The sequence below is a fragment of the Leishmania donovani genome, chromosome 35 (genome assembly GCF_000227135.1).
Source record: "Leishmania donovani BPK282A1 complete genome, chromosome 35".
NCBI lineage: Eukaryota > Euglenozoa > Kinetoplastea > Trypanosomatida > Trypanosomatidae > Leishmania > Leishmania donovani.
Window position 1 is genome coordinate 969,293 of NC_018262.1, and position 21,169 is coordinate 990,461.

At 58.8% G+C, this 21,169-nt stretch overlaps 5 protein-coding genes across 5 annotated transcripts; all 5 read left to right on the forward strand.

The window, feature by feature from the left end:
• Positions 1–968: 968 nt before the first annotated feature.
• On the forward strand, positions 969–3,002 carry LDBPK_352390 (ribonuclease, putative; the record flags this gene model as incomplete). Its single annotated transcript, XM_003864770.1, has 1 exon — positions 969–3,002. The coding sequence occupies one exon, from the start codon at positions 969–971 to the stop codon at positions 3,000–3,002; it is 2,034 nt and encodes a 677-aa protein (XP_003864818.1).
• Positions 3,003–4,134: 1,132 nt separating this feature from the next.
• Positions 4,135–5,589, forward strand: LDBPK_352400 (aminopeptidase P, putative; the record flags this gene model as incomplete). The annotated part of the gene is made up of 1 exon (XM_003864771.1): positions 4,135–5,589. One exon carries the CDS (start codon positions 4,135–4,137, stop codon positions 5,587–5,589), a length of 1,455 nt encoding a protein of 484 aa, XP_003864819.1.
• A 1,762-nt stretch (positions 5,590–7,351) lies between these two features.
• Positions 7,352–7,951, forward strand: LDBPK_352410 (hypothetical protein, conserved; the record flags this gene model as incomplete). Its single annotated transcript, XM_003864772.1, has 1 exon — positions 7,352–7,951. The coding sequence occupies one exon, from the start codon at positions 7,352–7,354 to the stop codon at positions 7,949–7,951; it is 600 nt and encodes a 199-aa protein (XP_003864820.1).
• Positions 7,952–9,111: 1,160 nt separating this feature from the next.
• Positions 9,112–11,589, forward strand: LDBPK_352420 (hypothetical protein, conserved; the record flags this gene model as incomplete). Its single annotated transcript, XM_003864773.1, has 1 exon — positions 9,112–11,589. The coding sequence occupies one exon, from the start codon at positions 9,112–9,114 to the stop codon at positions 11,587–11,589; it is 2,478 nt and encodes an 825-aa protein (XP_003864821.1).
• A 2,643-nt stretch (positions 11,590–14,232) lies between these two features.
• Positions 14,233–18,063, forward strand: LDBPK_352430 (hypothetical protein, unknown function; the record flags this gene model as incomplete). Its single annotated transcript, XM_003864774.1, has 1 exon — positions 14,233–18,063. The coding sequence occupies one exon, from the start codon at positions 14,233–14,235 to the stop codon at positions 18,061–18,063; it is 3,831 nt and encodes a 1,276-aa protein (XP_003864822.1).
• Between the last annotated feature and the right edge of the window lie 3,106 nt (positions 18,064–21,169).

The window sequence follows — 21,169 nt, forward strand, 5'->3', positions numbered from 1 at the left end:
GTAGGTCTCGCCCATGCGAGTTCCTTGATGTCGTCACCCGGTTACGACAGGATGCTGCAAGGACGGGTGGCCCCGCCCTCTCGCCCGTACACAGGCACGAGCATATACGGGTACCGATGCGCCTGTGCAAGAAGCGGCGCTCTGTTCCCGCCGGCGCGGCCCTCGCTGTAGGCGGCATAACCGCACACACCAGCCCGGCAGTCGGATCGGTGGAGACGAATGCGCGGACTCGCTGACTCGCCTCGGTGCAACTCTCTCACTCCTCTTCTCTCTCTTTCTCTCTCTCACGCTGGGGAAAGAGCGCAAGTGTTCGCACACACACACACACACATCCGTCATCCGTCATCCGTCTCGCACGGGCGCATCGTGCGCTCTCAGCGCACGCACGCTCTCATCTCCAACACACTTTCTTCCCTCCGCAAGCCCACCTTCTTCTGCTGCTCGTTCTCTTCTCACCTCACCCCCTTTTTTATTCCATCTGTGTGAGCCTTTCGGTTTATCGCTTTGTTTTTCGCCGGGCTCTACGTAAGCGTTTTTGTGTGTGCGCGGAGGCGGATCGCGACGTTCGCATCCCTCCTTTCTCTGTGCTCAGTTGCGGTGACGTTGGTAGCGTTAACACAATCACGTACTGCAGCACTCTGAGACCGCTTTCTCGAATGCTTACTTATCTCCTCCCCCCTTCTTTCTTGCGTGAATACTTTATCCGTACACAAAAGCTAACCGACTCACGCACGTCCGCACGCTCGCACATAGATACGCATTCGCACGCTCGAGCATGTATATATACGCATTTGCCAAGTTGTCGTTTTTCTCTCTTTTTGCTGCTCCCACTGACACGCTCTCTATCTTTGGGTCTCGGATACCCACCCCTCGACGCCGGCCTTATCCCCTCTCCCACCTCCTCCTTTCCCGTCACGTGAACCTGCGGCTTGCGACGCGCATAGAACTCTGAAACGCAGCCGATAACGATGGAGATTACCAACAGTAACGCGGTGGCGCTGTTGCCCTACGTTGGCACACTTTTGCGCGACTGCTCCTTCTTTGCGGTGGACCTGGAGTTTTCCGGCATCGACCATGACGGCGCCGAAGCTGACGCGGAAACTCCGGAGCAAGCTCTCCACTCCCTCACGCGAAAGCCATCTGACCTATATCCGGCAAAGTTGCAGGCTATTAAGCCGTACAGCATGGTGCAGATCGGCATCTCCGTCTTCACGGAGCTGGTTCCCGGTGACGCCGAAGGGGCCACGAGCGCGAGCGGAGCAGCGTCTTTGACGGCACCCTCTTCGGCGGCGGCTCACCTGCGGAAGGAGGTGGCGGAGTTCTTGGCGGCGGACGTCGCAAATCGCACCACCTATGCGGAAACCACGACCGTGGTGGAGAGAATGCTGACGAGCGCGAACGGCGCGGCCGCGGGCTTCACCTCGGCGTTCAAGTACATAACTGAGCAAATGGTCGCTGTTGCGCAGTCGCTGGAGGTCGTTGCAAGGGCCAGCGACATTCGTGCCACGGCGGAGCCGGCACCGCCAATTCAGTCGCTCCCTGGCCTGCGGTACCATTACCGCTTCTTAGAGGCTCTCAGTCGTGCTGTTGCCAGCTATCGAAGAGAAATCACCGCCACCGGTGCGCCGGCGTTCGAGGCGCCGGTGGCGCGCTACAAGGTGCACACGTTCTCTGCGCTGACGTTCCCGGCTGCAACCGACTCTGCGGCGGACGTCACGCTCAACATCGACACCGCCGAGTTCCTCGTCAAGAACGACATGGACCTCACGCGTTGGGTGAAAGAAGGGCTGCGATTTGCGCCGATAAAGGTGGCGGCCGCCCAACTCGCCAAGGAAGCGGAGGCGAAGTTGCAGCAAATGAACCTGCTGGCACAGCCGCACACCGTGCTGCCAGGGTACAAGGAATGCATCGGCAGGAAACTAGACGAGTTGCTTCCCCTCTCTCCAGGCGAGCTGCAGCTAGTAAGGTTTGTCATCGCTCTCCCGGATGCGGGGTCCGGTGATATGGCGGCAGCCAGGGTGAAGCAGTTCTACGTCGGAGCACTTCGTCCCCTTATCTCCTTCGCGCGTGGCAATGTTCCAGAGTCGGCGCTGCCAGAGTCTATCTACACGAGAGACAAGCTCTTCAAGGACGAGATGGACGCGCTGGCGGCAATCGGGATGACGAAGATGAGCCGCAAATTTATGAGGGCCGCCATCTCCAGCAGCTGGGGCAGCAGGTGCGGCTCCAGTCTCGTCTCTCATAGTTACGGCAGTGCCCTCTTGGAGACTCTCTTATATGCGACCGAAGTGCAACGGAAGCCCATCGTCTTCTACAACGGTTACACGGATGTGATGTTTCTGCTGCTCGCCCTTTACGGGCCGCAGAACATGCCACCGGACCTGCCGTCCTTTAAGTCGCTGGTGCGCCGGCACTTCCCGTCACTTTTCGACACGCGCATCCTCAGCTGCGCTGGACCGCTTCAGGGCTTGGGGAACTTCACGGGGAAGCTCTCGAGCGTGGTTGATGAGATGAGCAAAGTGAGCTCTATCGGGCCACACGTGTCGTTTATCTTTGACCCGCTCGTCTCTGGTGGCCGTGACGCCACGCAGCACTTGCTGGCCCACAACGCGGCCTTCGATGCCTTGCTCACTGGCAAGCTCTTTGCGTTTGCCAAGTGCGGACTCGAAAATGCCAACGTCAGCGTCAAAGTGTATGAGAACTTCTTGGCCACCTATACCACGCTGATGTCGATCAACCTGCAAGGCAGCGTGGACAGCGTGCTGCAGGAAGCGACTGCAAACGTGTACTACCTCACGAAAAAGTCAGGGCTGCGGGCGGATACGATACGTGAGGCGCTCGCGGGGTGTGGTATCACAGCCGTGGTGATGTACCGAGGAAGCGGCTATACCATTCAACCAGTAGGTGCTGCGTGCCAGATGCCGGACCTGATGCAGGTGATGAGAGAGGCGCTGTGCGCTAGGGCTCGCTCGCAGATCGAACTGTATCACATCGCACTGTGAGCGCACGCATGGATAGAAGCGAAGGAGAGAGCGCGCGGTTGTGCAGGTGCTAGAGAGAGGGAAGGGTTGAGGACGCTCACTAGTACTGCGTATGTGTTTGTACCCGCCCACCTGCGTTGACCGTGCCATCATGCCAACGTGGGCTCCGGTTCACAGAGTGCAGTTAAGGGACACATTTTGTGCATCGGTGAACAAGCGCAAACGAGGAAGAAAAAAGGCGAAGCGTTCTGCGACATGACTTAAAGATTGTGCAGCGGCGTTGCCATCTTGGCCATTCCCGCTCGCCATGCACTACCACCCCGTCCCTCCTCTGTCTCCGTCTCTCTCTCGCTATCTCTTTTTTTGTATCGTTCTCTCTTCGTCACGTTTGCGCCTGCTTGTGGAGGTGCTGCAGCTTGGAGCAGCATGCGACACGGAAGACAACAAAACGGAGTAGGCGGCAGCGTCTTCACGGTCCACCACACGGAGCAGCAGCCCAAAAAATGGGAGTTGGAGGCAGTGACCGTGGGGAGGCACAGAGCCAGAGTAAAAAAAAAATGCCTGATAGGAACACGAAAGTTGATGCGAGGCGCAAGAAAGGCGAAGGGAAGGGGGCACGACTCTCCCTCTCTTGCAGGCTTTGCTTCGCATCGGCTAACAGCGCTCTCTCTTTCTTTCTCTGTGTAGCCGTGAGTGCCACATTGACGGGCTTCCGTTCTTCACGCTGCCCCCCCTCCTCTCTCCCTCATGTGCCCCCTCGACAACATGCCACCTCTTTGTCCTCTTCCATCTCTTTCCGTTTTTTTTTTCTCTTCTTTTTGGTGTTTTCTAGAAGAGCTCTGCTGTTCCCCGTTTTTCTTTTGTTCGTTTTTGCTCCTTTCGCCGCACCCCAACCCCTCCACTGGCCCTTCCTTCCTTTTCCCGTCTTCCTCTGCCCACTTGTCACGGGCAGCGCTACGGAGTTCTCCTGTGGCTGCGCTATCGACTTGAGGAGAGCAAGCCAAGTACATCAAAATCGACACTCACCACCCCCACACCCTCCCTGCTCCCGCTCCTGCACTTGAGCAGATACGGCCGTACGTTGGCGTCTTTGCAGCACTTCTCATTCTTTATTACATTTCTCTTGTTCACTTCTTGTGGTGCCGTTTCGACAATGTCTGCACACGATAAGAGCTTGGCGTACCCCTTCCCCATCTCGATGAAGATGTATCGAGAGCAGCGTGAGCGGCTGGGTGCGTCGCTCCAGCAGGCGTTCCCGGAGGGTGGCCACGCAGCGGTGCTGCAGGCCGCCTCTGAGGTGCCCGTGAACTCGACGGACTGTAACTACCTCTTCGTGCAGGAGAGCTACTTCCACTACCTCTTCGGCGCGGAGATCCCGGACGCGTACGGTGCTGTGCTCGCGGGCGGCAAGAGCTTCTTCTTCATTCCGCGGCTGCCGGCGGATTTCGCGACGTGGATGGGCCCGCTGCCGACACCGCAGGGCGTGAAGGCGCAGCTGGAGGTGGAAGAGGTGCACTACGTGGACGAGATGGAGCAGGTGCTGATGAGCAGTGGGGTACACACCGCCGAGGTGCTGAAGGGCACGAACACGGACAGCGGTCTCGAGGTGCTGCAGGCGAAGCTGCCGGAGGGGACCGCGCTGGCAACGTCCACCGACTACCTTTACCGCGTGCTGAGCTCGCAGCGCTGCTACAAGACGGCCCTTGAGGCTGATGTGCTGAAGTATGTGTGCAAGGTGTCAAGCGCCGCGCACGTCAAAGTGATGCAGATCGCGAAGCCCGGCATGTCGCAGCACCATCTCGAGTCTACATTCCTTCACGACGTGTACTACAATGGCGGCTGCCGCCGTGTGAGCTACACTTGCATCTGCGCCACGGGCTCCCACGGTGCTACCCTGCATTACCCGGACAACAACTGCGTGATCGAGGACGGCACGATGGCGCTGCTGGACATGGGCGGCAACTACCGCGGCTACGCGGCCGACATCACCTGCAGCTTCCCTGTGAACGGCAAGTTCACCGAGGCGCAGAAGACCATTTACAACGCGGTGCTCGACGCGCACGACAGGGTGATGCGCGCGATGAAGCCGGGTGTTAAGTGGATGGACATGCACCTGCTCGCCATCCGCACGATCTGCATGCACCTGATCGCGGCGGGCATCCTCAAGGGCGACATCGAAACGCTCATGACGAAGGAGATCATGCAGTACTTCCAACCACACGGCCTCGGCCACCTTATCGGCATCGACGTGCACGACGTTGGCGGCTACATGGAGGGTTGCCCTGAGCGGCCGACGAAGAAGGACTGCTGCCGTCTGCGCACTGCGCGCACGATCGAGGAGGGGCTTTACATGACCATCGAGCCTGGCTGCTACTTTAACACGGCACTTCTGGAGATGGCGAAGGCGAACCCGGATGTGCGGGAGCACCTGAACATGGAAAAGCTCGAGGGGTACGAGAATTTTGGTGGCGTGCGCATCGAGAGTGACGTCTTGGTCACGAAGGACGGCGTGGTGAACTACACTCTAGTGCCACGAACGGTGGAAGAGATCGAGAGAACGATGGCGGGTGCGCCCTTCACGAAGGAGGTGGAGGTGTACCACAACTGAATCCAGCTGTGACCGCGACAGGGGCGGCGTTCGGGACGCTGGCCGGGTGGGTCTTTTGCTCTACGGTGTCCAAACCCCTGATATGCGTGCCGCTACCGCCTCTGGTGTGAACCGTCCGTAGAGCCGACAAGGAAAACAGACCCAGATAATAGGGCCAAAGCAGATGGAAACTTGCACGCATGCACGCGCGCATTCACCTGCACTGACAAAGACAGTCGGATGGACTCGGCCAAATCCCATCGTGAAGGTGTGCGTCTCTCTCTCTATATGATCATAGGAAAAGACCAGGCACACCCACCCACACACATAAATACATCTGCGCCTTCTTCGTTGCTCTTGTTTGCCTTCCGGTGTGTTTGTCTGCGTGCATGCGCAGAATGGTTAAGTGTTTTCTTGTGTATCAACACATGTTCTTCTTTCTGCTTTGGTGCGTGCTTCGGATGAGTCTCGAGCAGCAACTCGCTTCTTTTTCATTGTTGTGCTTTCGATCTGCTCGTTGCGGTTTGGGAGCTTGTCTCCTGTTTGGGATGCGGGCGGAAGAGAGAGAGAGAGTGATGAGCTCGCTCGAAGGGAGCGGCTGCTGAGGCAGCAACTGTCGGAGTGCAGGCGAGAAGGTCAGAGAGAATGAAAGAAGCGGTTCGCGCTCGCGTGGCACTGGCGCACGGATTGCTGAGAATGTGCACGAAAAGGCTAGATGAGAGCAACCCAGAAGAGACAGGTTGGGTGTAGTTGCACGCTGTGCGTGATGAAGGACTCGAAGACGACTGATAAAAGCCGTTACAGGCGACCCGGTCTTCCTAGCCTTCTTTTCTCGCTCGGCGTGCAGGTCTCATCGCGGCCTTCCCTTCGCTTCTTCAGCTCCTTTCATGTTGCTCTGCTCTTCGACTTGCTCTTCTCCGTCACTGCCTTTGAAAGCGTGTGAGTGCGTGCATGTTGACATCCTTGCTCCTTTCCTCGCATTTATCTCTTTTTGAATTCTCGTCTTCGTGCGCGGCTCCTCAGACCGCACCTCACCCGCCTTCCCACCGAAATCGAGTGTTCTCTGGCGCTCTTTTTGCGCGAAATGGTGGTGATCAGGGGAGGGGGACATAAGCGTGGTGAGGGTGCGGCGCTACTCTCTCTTGATCGGGAACGGGTGAAAGAAAAAAGGTAGAAACAAACAACATAAGAAACTCCTTTCGAGGTCGATCGAAAGAAGAATCACGACAGTTGAAAACAACAACAAAAAAAGCATGGACAGAGCAAGTCACAGCAGTTTTCGTGAGGCGGAGGGCCCTGCTAAAAACGGGGGGGGGAACGAGGCTTCACACTCGTCAAAACTTTCTGTTTTCCAGGATACCTGCGGTGGCAACATGATTAGCCATGATTGCGGGGTTAGGGAGGTGCCCTGCGCAAGCGGGAAATGCGTGTGTTCTGTCCTCTTGTATGGATTGGAAGGGCAAGCTGGACGCACATGAGAGGCGGTTGATGGGCGCGCGAGTGTGCGCGTGCGCTTCCTTTACTCACCTCCACGTCCTTCTCATGAAGGGCCCCGCTACTCGCTCATTCTTCCCGTTTCGTTCTCCTTTTATGCTCCGACAGTCGCCAGAGAGACACGCCGCCGCCGCCGCCGTCCTCCTCCCCTTTCCCACGACCACAGAGCGCTGCGTCTATTCACCAGCCCCCCTCATCTTTGTGGCTGCTTGTGCCCAGCTCGCAAAAGGGACCCATGCACCGTTTTCGGGACTTGAGAGCGGTGCCGCAAGAGCAATAAAACCCCAAGATGAAGTCGAAGCAGGCGCCTCGCGCCTCTGCCAAGCAGACACCATCGGTTTCCAGGAAGAAGGACCACACGACCAACAAGGTAATCGCCATGTCCACCGCCTCCCCCTCCACCTCCGACTTGGACGAGGTAGCATCTCTGTTCAACACCATCAAGCAAACCAAAGCGCAGAAGTACGGCAGTGCCGCTGCCGCTCAGCCACCATCCCTGCAGAGGGGGGCTGGAGGAGCGTCGGTGGAGGCGCATAATATTAAGCGCTCGTCAACTGGCGCTGGAGCGCCTCCTCCGTCGTCCTCGCCAGGGGCTCAGGCGAAACCCGTTCACGATGGACTCTACCACGCACCAGAGAAGTCGGTGCAGATGAGTGACAACCAGTTCTTCAGCGGCACTTGGCTGAGGGAGGATCGCACAGTCGCGCCCACTGCCACCACCTCCTCTGCTGTCCCAAGCACGGCATCTCCCGAGGCGTCCGAGAAGCTGCTGCGCAGGGAGGGCGTGCATCGCATTGTGTCCATACAGGAGCTTTCCAAGATGTTATCGCATAACGCCAGGGCGGGCACCACTCCCAACTGCCCGTTCGACTGCGACTGCTGCTTCTGATCGGCCAGCCGGAAGGCTTGGGTGCGAGTGTGTGTGTGAGAGGCTGCATAGCTGAAGGGAAAGAAATAACGCGCGTTGTGGCTGCGCGCAAGTATGTTTCGCTTGGACCTCTCCGCAGCTACAGAGACAAGCGTGCATCACGCGCCGCGCGTCTGGTGCGCTGATCAATCAGGGTAAAGACGTTCACTTCAGCGACATCAGCGAAGGAAAAAAAATGGCAAAACCAAGCTTGATTCGTAGCCTCCTTCTGTGCGGACGAATATGTCGCTGTGAATGCCGGCGCATCTGAAGGGCCGCGTGCCGCTGCTCAATGTGACTTCCTCTTTCCTCCGGCAATGCTTTAAGCTCCATTGACGCTCATGCAACGGCCTTCCTCGCTCGTTTCCTCGTTTTTTTTTTTTCGAGGGGGCGCGATCTTCTACGGCTGCCCTCTCGCGTATGCTCTGTTCCTTCTCAGACTCACTCACCCTCGCACTAATCTGCCACGCACCGACTTAAGCGCGAAAAGGGTGAGAAAATATACTCGCCCCTACGCTCTACGCACAGAGGGAACTCGGCGGTACCACGCTGCTGCGAGAAGGACCACAGTGCTGTATTTGGCCCTGTACGATGGGATACGAGCCGCAGCTGTCACTTTCTGACCCACACGCGCGCGCGTCTCTGCCTCTGCTGCCGCTGTGCGCAGTCTCCCATCCACCGAGGATAAGCCGCTCGCTGCAGGCGGGGAACTGTTAAGGAAACAGTACTCGTCGACAGGGCGCAAGCATTCGAGAGAGAGGTGCAATAGATTTGTAGACACGCGGTGGGAAGGGAGCAGCACCGCTGAGTAGAACGCTCGTCTTCAGTTCCATCCCCTGCTACGCCCTTTCTCGCGCAAAGCGATCGGTCGACGCGGAGGTGCTCCCGCGCAGGTAAGCGCTGCGACCTCTGCGATGGCCTCTGCCTCGTTGGCTGCGGCGGTGAGGGTTGCAGCTCGTGATGACCCTTCGCCTTTTCCGCAACCACCACGAACAGCAACGCAACGTCCTTGCTTGAACGTGCTGGGTGGACTGCAGTGCACGCCGTCCCGTCGCTCGCTGAAGTTTTCTGCCAGCTGGCATGCGCGGCAGTTTCTCGCCTTCGACACCGCAATCAGCCGCGACGAGCGGCTCTTCTTGTTTATGGAGCTCTTTGTGTTCCGCCAGCAACTGGTCGATCGGCGCGTTCTGCCCGACTTCCAACTCGCCACATACGCACCGGAGGAGCTTCTAGAGGTGCGCGTCATCACCGACCCGCGCCACCCCGCTTACGGGCAGGCAGGCCTCTTTGCCAAGAGCACGATCCCGTCCAACACAATCGTCACGCCTTACTCCGGCTTCATTGAGGTCTTTGCCACGTCGTGCAACTCTCGCACGTACACGATGGGGTTTGGCGCCGTCGGGGACGACTATGCGCTCGACGCGGAGTTTGTGGGCAACTATGGCCGCTTCGCGAACGACCCGCGTGGCGTCGGAACTCTGCAGGCGAACCTCTCCGCTGAAAACCGCTTTAACAACCGTGGAGAGTCTTTCACAGCACTCGTGTCGCGGCGACAGATCAACCCGGGAGAGGAAATACTCATGTCCTACGGCAAGGCACATCGACTGAGCGCGACACCATGGATGAACGTCCAGGGAGAGCCCATCATGCGACCACGTCTCGGCGGTGTGGTACCGTTTCCGTCGTTCCGCACTGAATCTATCTCCGCTGCCTCTGATTCGACTTCTGCGTCCCCTGCGCTTGCCACATCGTTGCCGCAAAGGTCTGCCGACAGCGCCAAGGCCGAGGGCAGCTGCGCAGCGGAGGGGCCAGGCGTCGCTGCCGGCAGTGCCTCTGCGACAGGTAGTTCCGCCTCAGTATCCGAGGCTGATGGCTCATCAGCGCCGGCAGTCGACCGGGCGGGGATCACCTGGAGTGCGCCTAACACGAAGCAGCCGCTGGCGCGGCCGAGGTGCTTGCCTGACGTGGCTAACGATCTTCTTTGGGAGTGCACGCAGTGCGGTATGTGGTCGATCTGTGAGGCGTCCACGGCGGATGCACCGCTGCGCTGCGCTGCTTGCGCCACCCCAAAGCTGAGTGGCGCACGGCTAGTGAGTCTGCTCAGCAGTCCAGCTATCACACAGGCGACGTTGCTAGCAGAAGCAGGGCTCGACTCTCAAGGGCCCTCTGCAGCAAGCACCTCCACGCCGCCGCAAACGCAGGTCTCCGCTGCGCCACTTACCTCCTCTACTAACTTCAGCTCTGAGCACACCGACTGGCCCATGAACGTGCCATTTTTACCGTGGCAGGTCTGGGACGCCGCCGTGCCGCTGACGGTGCTGGCGAAGCACTCGCGCTTCGAGACCCAGAGACACATATTCGTGTACACGGTCGACACCGGGCTGGGCCGAGAGAAGCGCGGCCGCAGTGTGCTTGACGCCAACGGGAGCGGGCCCACAGTGGCTGCACCGATGCCGCCAGGGGCCCCCGACGCGGAGCAATCGCAGGAAGCCCGTCCTTTCAAGGCGAGCCGATTCCAGTCTCATTCCCGCAACGCAGATGACGCCTCGCTAGCGGGGGTGCGAGTTCGTGACGAACACCCTATTGTCACAGAAGAGAACCGGACCGGTCGTGGCCGGTGCGGCAGCGCCGCTCACGGCAGTGGCCGCTCGAAGCGCAACGCGCTGTGGGAACGACAGGGCGATCTGGACTCGGAGGAGCTCGCACTTCTCACCCCCGGTATTGCGGCGCTGCCCTTGCTGTCATCTTCCGTGTCCGCATACTCGCCGGCGCATGCTCTGGTCTCTGCCGCCTCGCCGACGAAGCTGCCTTTTCTCGAGTGGACAGCGTCAGCGAGCGGAGAAAAGAGTACTTCCACAGACGAGCACTTGGGCGTTGCGCAGATCGGAAGTTTCACCGCGGTCGCGTCGCGCGACACAAGCGACTCCGTTGCAGGCATTTTGACACGACCCCCGCTGTCTTACCTCTTGTCCACGACGCAGGAGGTAGACCGGCTTGTTGTTCTGCACCGTGCCGCCGCCAGTGGGCCGTCGCCGGTTGCTGGGACGTCGTATTCGCCACAGATGACCCTTGTCCGCCGGCGCTTGCAGTGCATGACGCGCAGGCTTTTCACTGGCAAAGCGTTTCAGCCAGGTGACGTCGTCAGCTACGTTGGCGGCCTCGTGCGGCAGCGCGGTGACACCCGATGCCGCGCGTCCAACTCCTGCCTCGAGATCCCTCTTCGCTTCTTTCTGCCGCCGCGACTGCGCCGCCGTTGCGGCGGCGAGGCTTGCTTGGCACGCTCAGGAGATTCGCCGAGCGACGCAGCGGAGGACGCGGCGTTGCAGACCTTCTGTGACCGCCTCGATCGCCTTTCCCTTGTTGTGACAAACGAGTTCATGTACTGCCCCTGCCTCGTGGTGGAGGTTACGCGGGTGAAGGATAGGGCGGCAGTCGCAATGACAGAGGTGAGCGGCTCTGCCAGCGATAGCGTGGGGTATGAGGACGAGGTGGATGATGCACTCGAGTCCTGCAACGTGGCCCTCGTGCTCACGCTGGACGCTCTTGGCAGCCCCTTTGCCTGTGCGGTGGCGATCAAGCCCATCGGCGCCTTTGAGCCTCTCCTGGCGCGTGCGCAGTAGCAGTAGTCACAGAGACGGGCGTCTCAGCAATCTTAGGCGATCTCCGCGATGTGTTTTCCATTCTTCCAACCTCGGCGCCATTTTTTCTTCTGTGCTATTTCCCTCACCCAGCATATTCTCTCGGGCGGTCGCCTTGCCCCTCTCGTGATGCCGCAACATCCGAAGGCTGCTGTGACTGGCTGGGAGTGCTATGCTACTCTGCAGCGGCAGGGCTTCCCTGGAAGAAGTGGCTGCGGCACGCCAAGCAATGAAATTGATTCGAAACGTGTAAGCGTGTCGCCCTCGCTACCACTTCGGCAAAAGAACAACACACGCATGAATGCCTCTTCTCCGCTACAGTGACAGTGAGCTCTACGGCTCACTCGTGCACGGTGCTCTGTGCTTGCGCGAGCGGCCGTGGAAAGTTTTAGGCAGAGGCATCGAAGCGCGCAAAGAGAACAATATGCGATACCCCCTCCCCTCCCCCACTCTCACGTGCACGGGCTCCAGCTGGCCTGCGAAGCGATGGGAGCGCTCATGCATCACTCCCGCGCGCATGCAGCTGCCACTCATGATACGTCTATACGTCTTCCTTCCCCTCCGCTCTCCCTCCTCCCAATCGTCACTGTAGCTATCATCCCCGAGCTGTCCTTGAATCCTCCTCTGTTTCGGGGCTCAGTATCACCCAAACTCCACTCGCGCCCACACACACGTCTACGTGTGTGCCGCTCGCCGTCTCTCTTCTCATTTCGCGTGTATGGCGAATCTGTATCTCGGCGCGTCCCCACTTTCCCATCTCCATGAATACTCGCGGCCTTCCTCCCTCTCTTCCCCTCATCAAGTCTCCATAGGAGTGCGCGCCTTTTTCTTTCCGCCGTGATAATTTTCATGCGGTGTGCCGGTGCATAGTGTCGTGTGCCTTGCTCTTTTCCTCTTTCGAATATCTGTTGCTGTCCGTGTTGCCCTGGGGTGCGTGTGGATCGGTGCCATTCGTTTTCTCCCTTTTCTGTTTCGCGCCGCGCACCCTAGCGGCTCTCTCTCCTTCCCCTGCTTCTCTTCGTCACTCACCACTGAGGCACCCCCTCACCCTGCAGGGCTGACCGGATTCCTCTCACTCCGCCTCGGGTGCACGCGTTCAACTCTCCTTGTTCGCCTTTCTTTCTTTCCTGCGCACTGTTGTGGTTGTCCTTTTTTCTTTTTTTTTTCGGCGTGCCGCACCGCTTTTTTTTTTGCTCTCCGCGGCGCACGCCTTTGTGTCTTCGTGATTTTTTCGTTTTCGTTTTCCTTTTCACTTGGCCTTTCGTGAGGAAGGCGGCGAAGAGGGCGAACGCAGAAAGGAAGGGACGGCTCAGCAGATCGTTTTCTTTCACGCACAGAGAGAGAGAGTGCGGACGAGGAGGAAGGAAGGAGACGAGTTGTCGCGGCAACAAGGGTTGAAGGAGCAAACGAGCGAGAAGCACAGAGGCAGAGAGCGTGAGGCGAGCAAAACGCACTCAGGGAAAGGTGAGTACTTCCAGACTTTTCACGGACACTCTCTGCGTCCGTACACTGAGGCTGCTGCGACTAGAGGAAGCGTTGCAAGGGTCGAAGCAGTATTGCCAATATCATTTGTGCTCGTGCCCTCACTTCCGTGTCTGTAGTAGCCTTTTTTGTTTTTTTTTTTTTTATTTTGCCGGGCCTCCTCGCCTGTCAGCTGTGTCTTGTGTCTCCTTCCCGTTTGGCGGTTTTCGTTCATCTCTCCCACTCCCTTTGATTCCGTTGCCTTATACATTGGCCATCTTTTTTTTTATCTTTTTTTTTCGCTCGTTTCTGTGGCACGGTGAGGGAGCTCCCCGTTGTGCGTGTGGGCGTGCACTCTTTCTCTGGCGTATGTGCGTGCGTTTTGTGCGTCGACTGCAGGTTTTTGTTGTTTGCCTGCCATTTCACTGCACCGCGCGTACCCCCTCTTCTCTCGCCTTTAGCGTTTTGCGTCTTTGTAAAGAGGGAACGAAAAAAAAAGCGCCCTCGGCCTGCTCGACTGCTGCTGTTCATGCGAACAGGTGTGCTGAGACGTGCCAAGGTGTACCCGTCACTCACTCTTTCGCTTTTGGTGCATGTAACACGCCGGTGTTCTCTTTTTGTGCTTCTAAAGGGTCGCTTTCGAGTCCTGATTTTTCTTGTTGAGTCTGCTGCCCTTCCCTTTTTCGCTTGGTTCGCTTTGGTTCTTTTTTTTTTATTACTCTCGCCAGCCTTTCGCCGACATCGCCGGCGGCCTCCATCTCGGCAGGAGACGGAAAATCCCATTTGTCGATTGGCATACACGTGGGCGCCGTGGCTGTCATGAGCGGAAGTGGAGCGACAGGTAGCGGCAGCGCCGCAGGGCTCTCCAGCAGCACCAACACCAACTGTAAAACATCTACTTTAGCGCGAAGCAGTGGCAACAACACGAAGAACGGCTCGATCAGCACAGGAAAGAAGCCAAGAGGCACCGCAGCAGCAGCTGCGACGACGCAAGAGGCGTGCGGCAGCGGGTGCTGCTATCACGCAGGCAGACCGACCAGCCCCACTCCTACATCAGACGAAGTCAGCGTGGCGAGCTTGACGGCCGACACGGCAGACAGCGGCCCGTCGAAATCGCCATCGACCCCAACAGAGACGATCGGTGTGACGCCAGCAGAGAGCCTCATGACACTTCATTCACCGGCGGACACACCGGCTCGAGCGCGCAAGCCGCCGCATGCCTTCGCCACGTCGCTGCTGAACCTCGAGGTGAAGGTGCTGACGCAAGCGCTCGGCGCGGAGAACCAATGGGCAGAACAGGGTGATGGCCGTGTTGTGTTTAGTGACTTCACCATCCGCGTCATCGCGTCTGGCGTCGGAAAGGATGAGCCGCAGAAGGAGAGTAGGGCAGCCGGGTTGACTTCCTCTGGCGCCACTGACGCAGCCACGGCAAGTGGAAACGGCGGCGTAGGGGCGGCGCCACGGAAGGGCGTGGCCACCTCGGATGCGTCGGCGCTGTCGAACACGGTCTCGGAGTTCGAAGAGGACGACACGGCCGACGAGTCGATCATTCTGGAGGACACCATCAGCAACGACACTCCATTTGTCGGAGAGAACTGCTGCATTGTATGGAACAGCTTTGAGAAGCAACTCTCTCTGTGCCTCATGTATGCCTCGGAGGAGGGCTACTCCGCGTCATGGAGCGCGCTCGTGGCGCTGCAAGATAAGAGCTACCCGCCGTTCCGCTTTGACCTCCTAGAGCGATGCCGGCCAGTCAGCGAGCGGACGGCGCTGGCACCGGGTGACAGTACGTCCTCCGTCACCCCATCAACGGCGGCGACCGACAAAACAGAGGAGGTGGTGCTCCCGTACTCGTACTTCATCCACACCAAGTACGACCCCCCACTCGGCTTCATCGAGCATCACGCCTTGTCACTCTCCATCATCGAGCACCGTCACGCGACGAACCCGGCTCTCTACGCGGACAAGGAAACGGTACTGAAAATGCTGAACATGGCGAACGCTGACCTACTGGACTACCTCATATCAGAGGACACGTTTCCGCTGCTTCTCTCGGGGCTGCAGTGCACGGCTTCGCCGTGGAGCTGGTCGGTGCCGGAGCCGCTGCGGCTGCTGCACATACCTGAAGAAGTCATCACGCTCATCCGGAAGGACCGCTGGATCGGCTTTCTGCAGAACACAGCGCTTCCGAGTTGCGGCGCCGCAGACTCGGTTGCTGAGCTGATCGCCAAGTACGCAACTATGAGCCGGCGAATCCGCAACGACATTGTGTGTGCGTTGCTCACCTGTGACAGCATGTTCTCGGAGGCTTGCGAGGCGCTCCGGGTCCTGCCTCAGGTGACCCCAGCGACGATGAGCGGTGGGACGAGTGCGCGCAACCGCGGCCTGTCCGTTGAAGCCTCGTCGAGCGCGACCTCTCTCAGCTCTGAGGGACGCTGCAGCATGAGTGCAGTAGGGAACGGCGCGCCGTCGCCCATGTCCACACCACCGGCAGTCGACACCGTGCCCTCGACGCAAAAGGCGGAGCTGCAAGTTCTCGCTCACCTACGCTTCTTCCGCGAACTCGTCACCCTTAGCATTGCCGAGCTCGGCCGTGAGATGGTCGGGCCGATTGTAGGCAAGATTTATCAGAGCGGTCTGCTGGAGCCGCTCTCCCTCGTGGCGGAGCGGTTCGCGATGCCCAGCGGGACAGCGGCGGCGTTCGTCAAACACATTATGGACGGTAGCGGGGGCGCACTGAACGGTGCCCGACGCAACGGCGGTGGCGGCTCGACCTCCAACTCGAACGGCGCCGCCGCTGGTGGCACAAGCAGTACCGCCGACTGCTACTCGCTTGCGGTGGAGCAGGAGCTCGCGGCAGTGCTGGATGTCACGCTCGTGCGGCTGAACGAGCGGCAGGAGGAGCAGCTAATGAATGAGCACGTGCGATCGCCGATTTTGGCGGACCCCGTCAAGTACAACGGCATCGTCACATTCATGCTACGCCAGCTAATCATCGGGGGTCCTATCGGGACAGCCTTCGCGACCAGCGGCACTGGCACAAGTGCGACTCGTTCCTCCTTGTCCATCTTCCCGCCACCAAAGCGTATCCTTCGAGACAGCATGTCCTCCACCAACCCATTTGCGCTCTTTCACGTCCTGGGACTTCACGATGACGAGGGGTCTGCCGCGTCGGAGCGCAAGCTGGACTCCGAGAGCACGGGCATCCGCAATCGGTTTCACAATTTCATCATCACCAAGTACATTGCCCACGCCACGCGTGGCGTCATGACGCCGGTGCCGCTGCCTCCCTCTCTCGGCGGCGTCGTTAGCTCGACCCGCAACATTCCCATCGTGCAGTTTAACAACGCCAACACGTCCCAGAACGGCGGCGCTAGGCCCATGCATCAGGATGGCAACGAGAGCAACACCGGCAGCGCGACCGTTGGGGTGGCGAACACTTGTCCGGCAGCTGGTGGCGGCGGCGGCGCCGGCGGCTGCAGCGGTGCGGCGTCCCCGGTGTTACCGCTGCCGCAGGGCATCACCCCCGCGCTCATCCGGGTCCTCGAGTACATGGTGAACCTCACCAACAACGCCAATCGCGAGTTGATTCTGAAGACTGTTTTCCACTACAAATCCCATATTTGGCACTTCATCGAGGGCGTGTGCGACACCTTGTGCGGCGCAAACGGGGCCGGCGCACGATGCCAGGTCGGGCTAGATGTGCTGTGCGGCTGCGTGCGCTTTCTCAAGGTCGTGGTGACCCAGATGACGGTGATCACGGCAGAGGTGGATGAGAATCCGCTGTCGTCGTACGCGTCGTCACGCGAGCCGCTGTCGCCGCAACTCGTCACCACGATTTGCCGCCAACTCACTGTGGAGAGGGACACATTTGGCTACCTCTTGAAAGCATACAACGAGCTCGGTGGGCGACGCCGCGATTCTGTCTTCCACTCAAGCCTGCTATCAGTGCTTGACATTATAGGCAAGTACTCCGCGCACGAGCCGGAGGACAGCACCACGAACAACCTACGCGACGTTCGCGACTATCTCTTCTTCAAGCATTGCACACGACTTCCGGAGGTGTTCGCCAGCCGTTACCGCGAAGCCCTCCTGAGCGAAGTGACCGTGCGCCTTGGCCAGGAGGCGACACACTCGCCGAACGACAGCGTCTCTGTGCTGAGCAGCACTGCAGGCAGTGAGCTGACTCGCTGCTCTAGCAAGCTTCGCTTTGTCGACGAGGTGGACGCAGTGTCAGGCGGTGTGGACGGCACGGTGGTGCCCAGCAGTGTCGTGAGCCCTGCCATTATGGTGAGCATGGCGAACGCGGAAGAAAAGCAGCGTCGACGCAACGGCCGCTCGTCGATGGAGCAATGGAATGCAACGGCTAACATTGTTATGGGCTCACCATCGCAAGTGCGTTCTGTGGCTTCCTTGGGCTTGGCGGATGACCATGGTGCGCGGGCTTCTTCCTCATCCTCGCCACCGAGCCGCAAGAGCCCACCGTTGACGATTAGCATCACCCGCCCAGGTAGCGGTAGCAGCAGCAGCAGCGGCAGCGCAGGTAGCTCCCGCGAACCAGCTGGTGATCTGTTCAAGGCAAATGCCGCTCAGCACAATGGCTCTTCCGTGAATGGCGACGGGCTGCTTGCTCAGGCCAGTCCCCCCAGCACAGTGGCGCCGACCGCCCGTAAAACCGACACGGTGCTGCGGCCGACCGCGCCGAAGGAGGAGAAGCCGCCGGCGCGCCCTCGCAACTTCGCGAGCGTCCTCGAAAACCCCTCGCGCACCAACGCCGCGGCCTCTGGCGAGCAAAGTGGCAGGAGTCGGGGCACGCCAAACGCCGCTGCCAAGCACGCGCCTGCCTCTCCGGAGGAGGTGCTGCTGAGCAGAACTGGACAAAGTTCCGTGCCGCAGAGTGTGGAGCACGCCAATGGGACGGCGCTACCACTCAATGACAACGTTGTCCTTCCGAAGATCAAGAAGCTCCTTTCAACTGGCGGGAAGCGCTCGTGAGATGAACCTTTGGGGACCCTTGCCCCCTTTCGGTGCTGTCCACAGAGCGGTCTGACAAGTGCGTGCGCACACTTGCTAACGCCTGGTGTCGCGAGTACGTCCCTGCTGCCGTGTTTCTCCAGTGCATATACCAACCCGTGACACTGTTTCGTCTCTTCTCCACTCGTCTCTGTGTGCCGAGCGAAACTTCTCTCGCAGGTGGCACCTGAGGTGTGGCCGCGGCGCTCTCCACCTCATGCCGGGTCTCACACATCCTCGGTGCTCCCTCTTTTCCTCCTCAAATTTCCCCCGCTTCCCTGCTTTCCTCTGTCTCTTCCCAGCTTCGCCATTCGATTCTTCATTGTGTACGTTTCCATTGGTTGTTTTCCCTCCTCCCCCTTTTTTTCTTTGTTTTGGCCTCTTCGCTCCCTTCTCTCTGTTGCCGTGCGTGCTCTCTGACCAGGCGGTGCATTCGACATGCAGGGATTACTGTCATCTCACCTTCTCCCTACATAGATGCGCACATGTGTATACAAAGGCCGAAGCTTAAAAACGAAAAGGAACGCAGCAAGTACTCATGACCTGTGAGGAGTGCCTCAGGCCCATCTTGTGCTCTCTCTCTCTTTTTGTTGTTGTGTGTATGCATGGCTGTGGAAAAAGGCACATCGGCACGGGTGTTTTCCTTGGTGCCTCCCCGCTACACTCTGGTTCTCTTCTCCTCCTCCCCTCCATCCCGCCTCCCTTCTCTCTGCCACTCTCCTCACCACCACCCCACGGCCCCTTCGTAATGTAGTCTCTTCGGTTTGTTTTCGGAACACGTTATTGGGCTTTTTCTCCCTTTCTGCATCTTCTTCCTGTCTTGTTTCTACTCACGTTTCTGTGTTGCTTTTTTTGTCTGTCGCTCTGTCTGCCCCCCTCCCCTTCCCCCCTCTCACTCGACTGCGTGCGTCAGCGCTTCTCCTTCGTCCGCTTCTCGAGGCAACGGGGGGAGGTAGGGCGGGAGGGACGTTCGAAGAAAACGAAACACACACACACACACATTCACAGTGTCCCAGCACAGAGCAAGAACAGAAACACGAGAACAGCACTGCACTTCTTCCCCTCTTTTTATTCGGTTGTTTTACGCCCCTCTCTTGTTTACTGCCATGGGGCCCGCTCTCTCCCCCCCCCTCGCCTGCGTGTGTGCGTGCGCGTCCGCTCTCGTTCTGTTTCCGTTCCCTGTCTCGTTTCAAAGTGCGCTGTATCCTTCGTTGTTGTTCATTTGCTTTGGCTTTTCAAAGCCATCGACGTCGACGCAGTAACAGGGCCTTCGTCCCTCGCTTCCCTTTCCTTTTGGGGGAGAGGGAACTCTCTTCTGATATCGCTTCTCCATGTAAAAGAAAAGGAAAAAAAAACATAAACAGCAGCTGTGCGGGCGAATTGGTCAACGTGAGCATGCAGAAGCGATAGACGACGACGAAGCAGCGCACACGCGTGGAGACGGAGCTGCTAGAGAACGCACATTCACTGCGCGCTCTCATGCATAATAAGGTAAGGATGGGGACAATGAGCGATCGAGCCAGAACGCATAGCTTCGCACGCGTATCAAGAGGGAGAGGGAAGGAAAAACACGAGTGCGCTGTCGTCCTTTAGTATGATCGCGAACCTAGTGACGCTTGCGACCGTGCGCTCTGATATGCTGCTCGCTTCTAGTTGTTCTCAGACGTGGACATCATTTTTTTGTGTTCCGTCCAGTTTCCCTTTCCCTAGCTTGTGCAGTGGCTCGTGTAGTCCACTCTTGCCATCCCCTTTTTTCGCACTCGCATGGGGTCTGACCTTCTCTCTCTGCCTGTGTGCGATTACCTCTCTCTTCCTGGTCGCCGTTTCTCCCACTTTTTCTCACCTTACACGTTTTATAAGGCCACCCAACACGATGGTGCATCACACGCGCCCTGTGTGGTTTCCTTCTGAATCAGTGACGTCTCTTTACTTTCTTTCCTTTTTTTTTCGCTTTCAAGGTCGTGTAAGGTGTGTGTGTGTGTGTATGTTCGTCGCCGGCGAAGATGGTGACTGGCTCGCATCGACATATCCTTCCACATGGGTGCGCCTCCCCTTGTCTCCCCGCCCCCATGCGCCACTTACTGTTCTACTTCTCTCCTTCAACTTGGACGAGGGCTCATCGCGTCGCAGCAGCGTTTTTGCTGTCCCTCTGTACTTTTTTTTGTTGGTCTCCTTCCTCAGTACGCTTTCATGGATTCTTCTTTTAATTTTTTTTTATGGCCTTTTGCGTCCGCAGACGGGGTCACTGGGACGCCGCTGGACGTCGACCTGGAGCTCGAGCGCTTCTTCTATGAGTGGGGGCTTCCTTACCACGGCACGGAGCGATGACTGCGCGATCCAGCTCGCTGGCCACCTTGGCGAGGGATATGACGTGATGCCACCAGCCATCACAGACGCCTCATAATGCCCCTTTCAGAAGGGGGGGGGCTCGAAACTGTGCCGCGCCCTAATTGCCAAATCGATCCGCAAAGAGTGCGTGCCCACCAAAGCGGCAGAGAAGCGAAGGCGCGAGCTGCAGCGTGCCGCGCTGACCCCCGCCACCACAAAAACCACAACAACACCCGCACAACTGCACAGTGTCACTCAGGGATAAGAGCAAGCCTCATGTCTAGAGTGGTCTCTCAGGCCACCAGGAGTGCTGTCCCGTCTGGTGAATGCTCTTGTAGACGATTCTGATGCGAAAACGGATGCAGCTGGAAGCAGCTTTCGTGAACGCAGCCTGCGCGTCTCCCGAGCATTCCCTTCGCTCGCACATGCCCATTAAAGAGCCAGACTCGAGGGATGGATGCAGTCCCGCTGCGCCCTCACTCCGCCCCGCCCTGTCACGCCGACCAGCACCCGGCGCGAAAGCCCCTCCAGCGAGTAGCCTCGCGACGACTGCGCGACGGTTCTGCGAGACAGGTTCCAGCAGCGCCAGCAAGGGACACAGAGACAGCCGCTGCGTTTGTCGACCCTACCGACCGCACGCTCGGCTACGCACATCACGGCGCCTCAGAGGCCCAGCCGCGCCCCGCACCACACTCACCGCATCATGGCTCTCCCACACCATCGCCCCGCCCTCTGTGTTCGCGCCGCCCACAAGAACAAG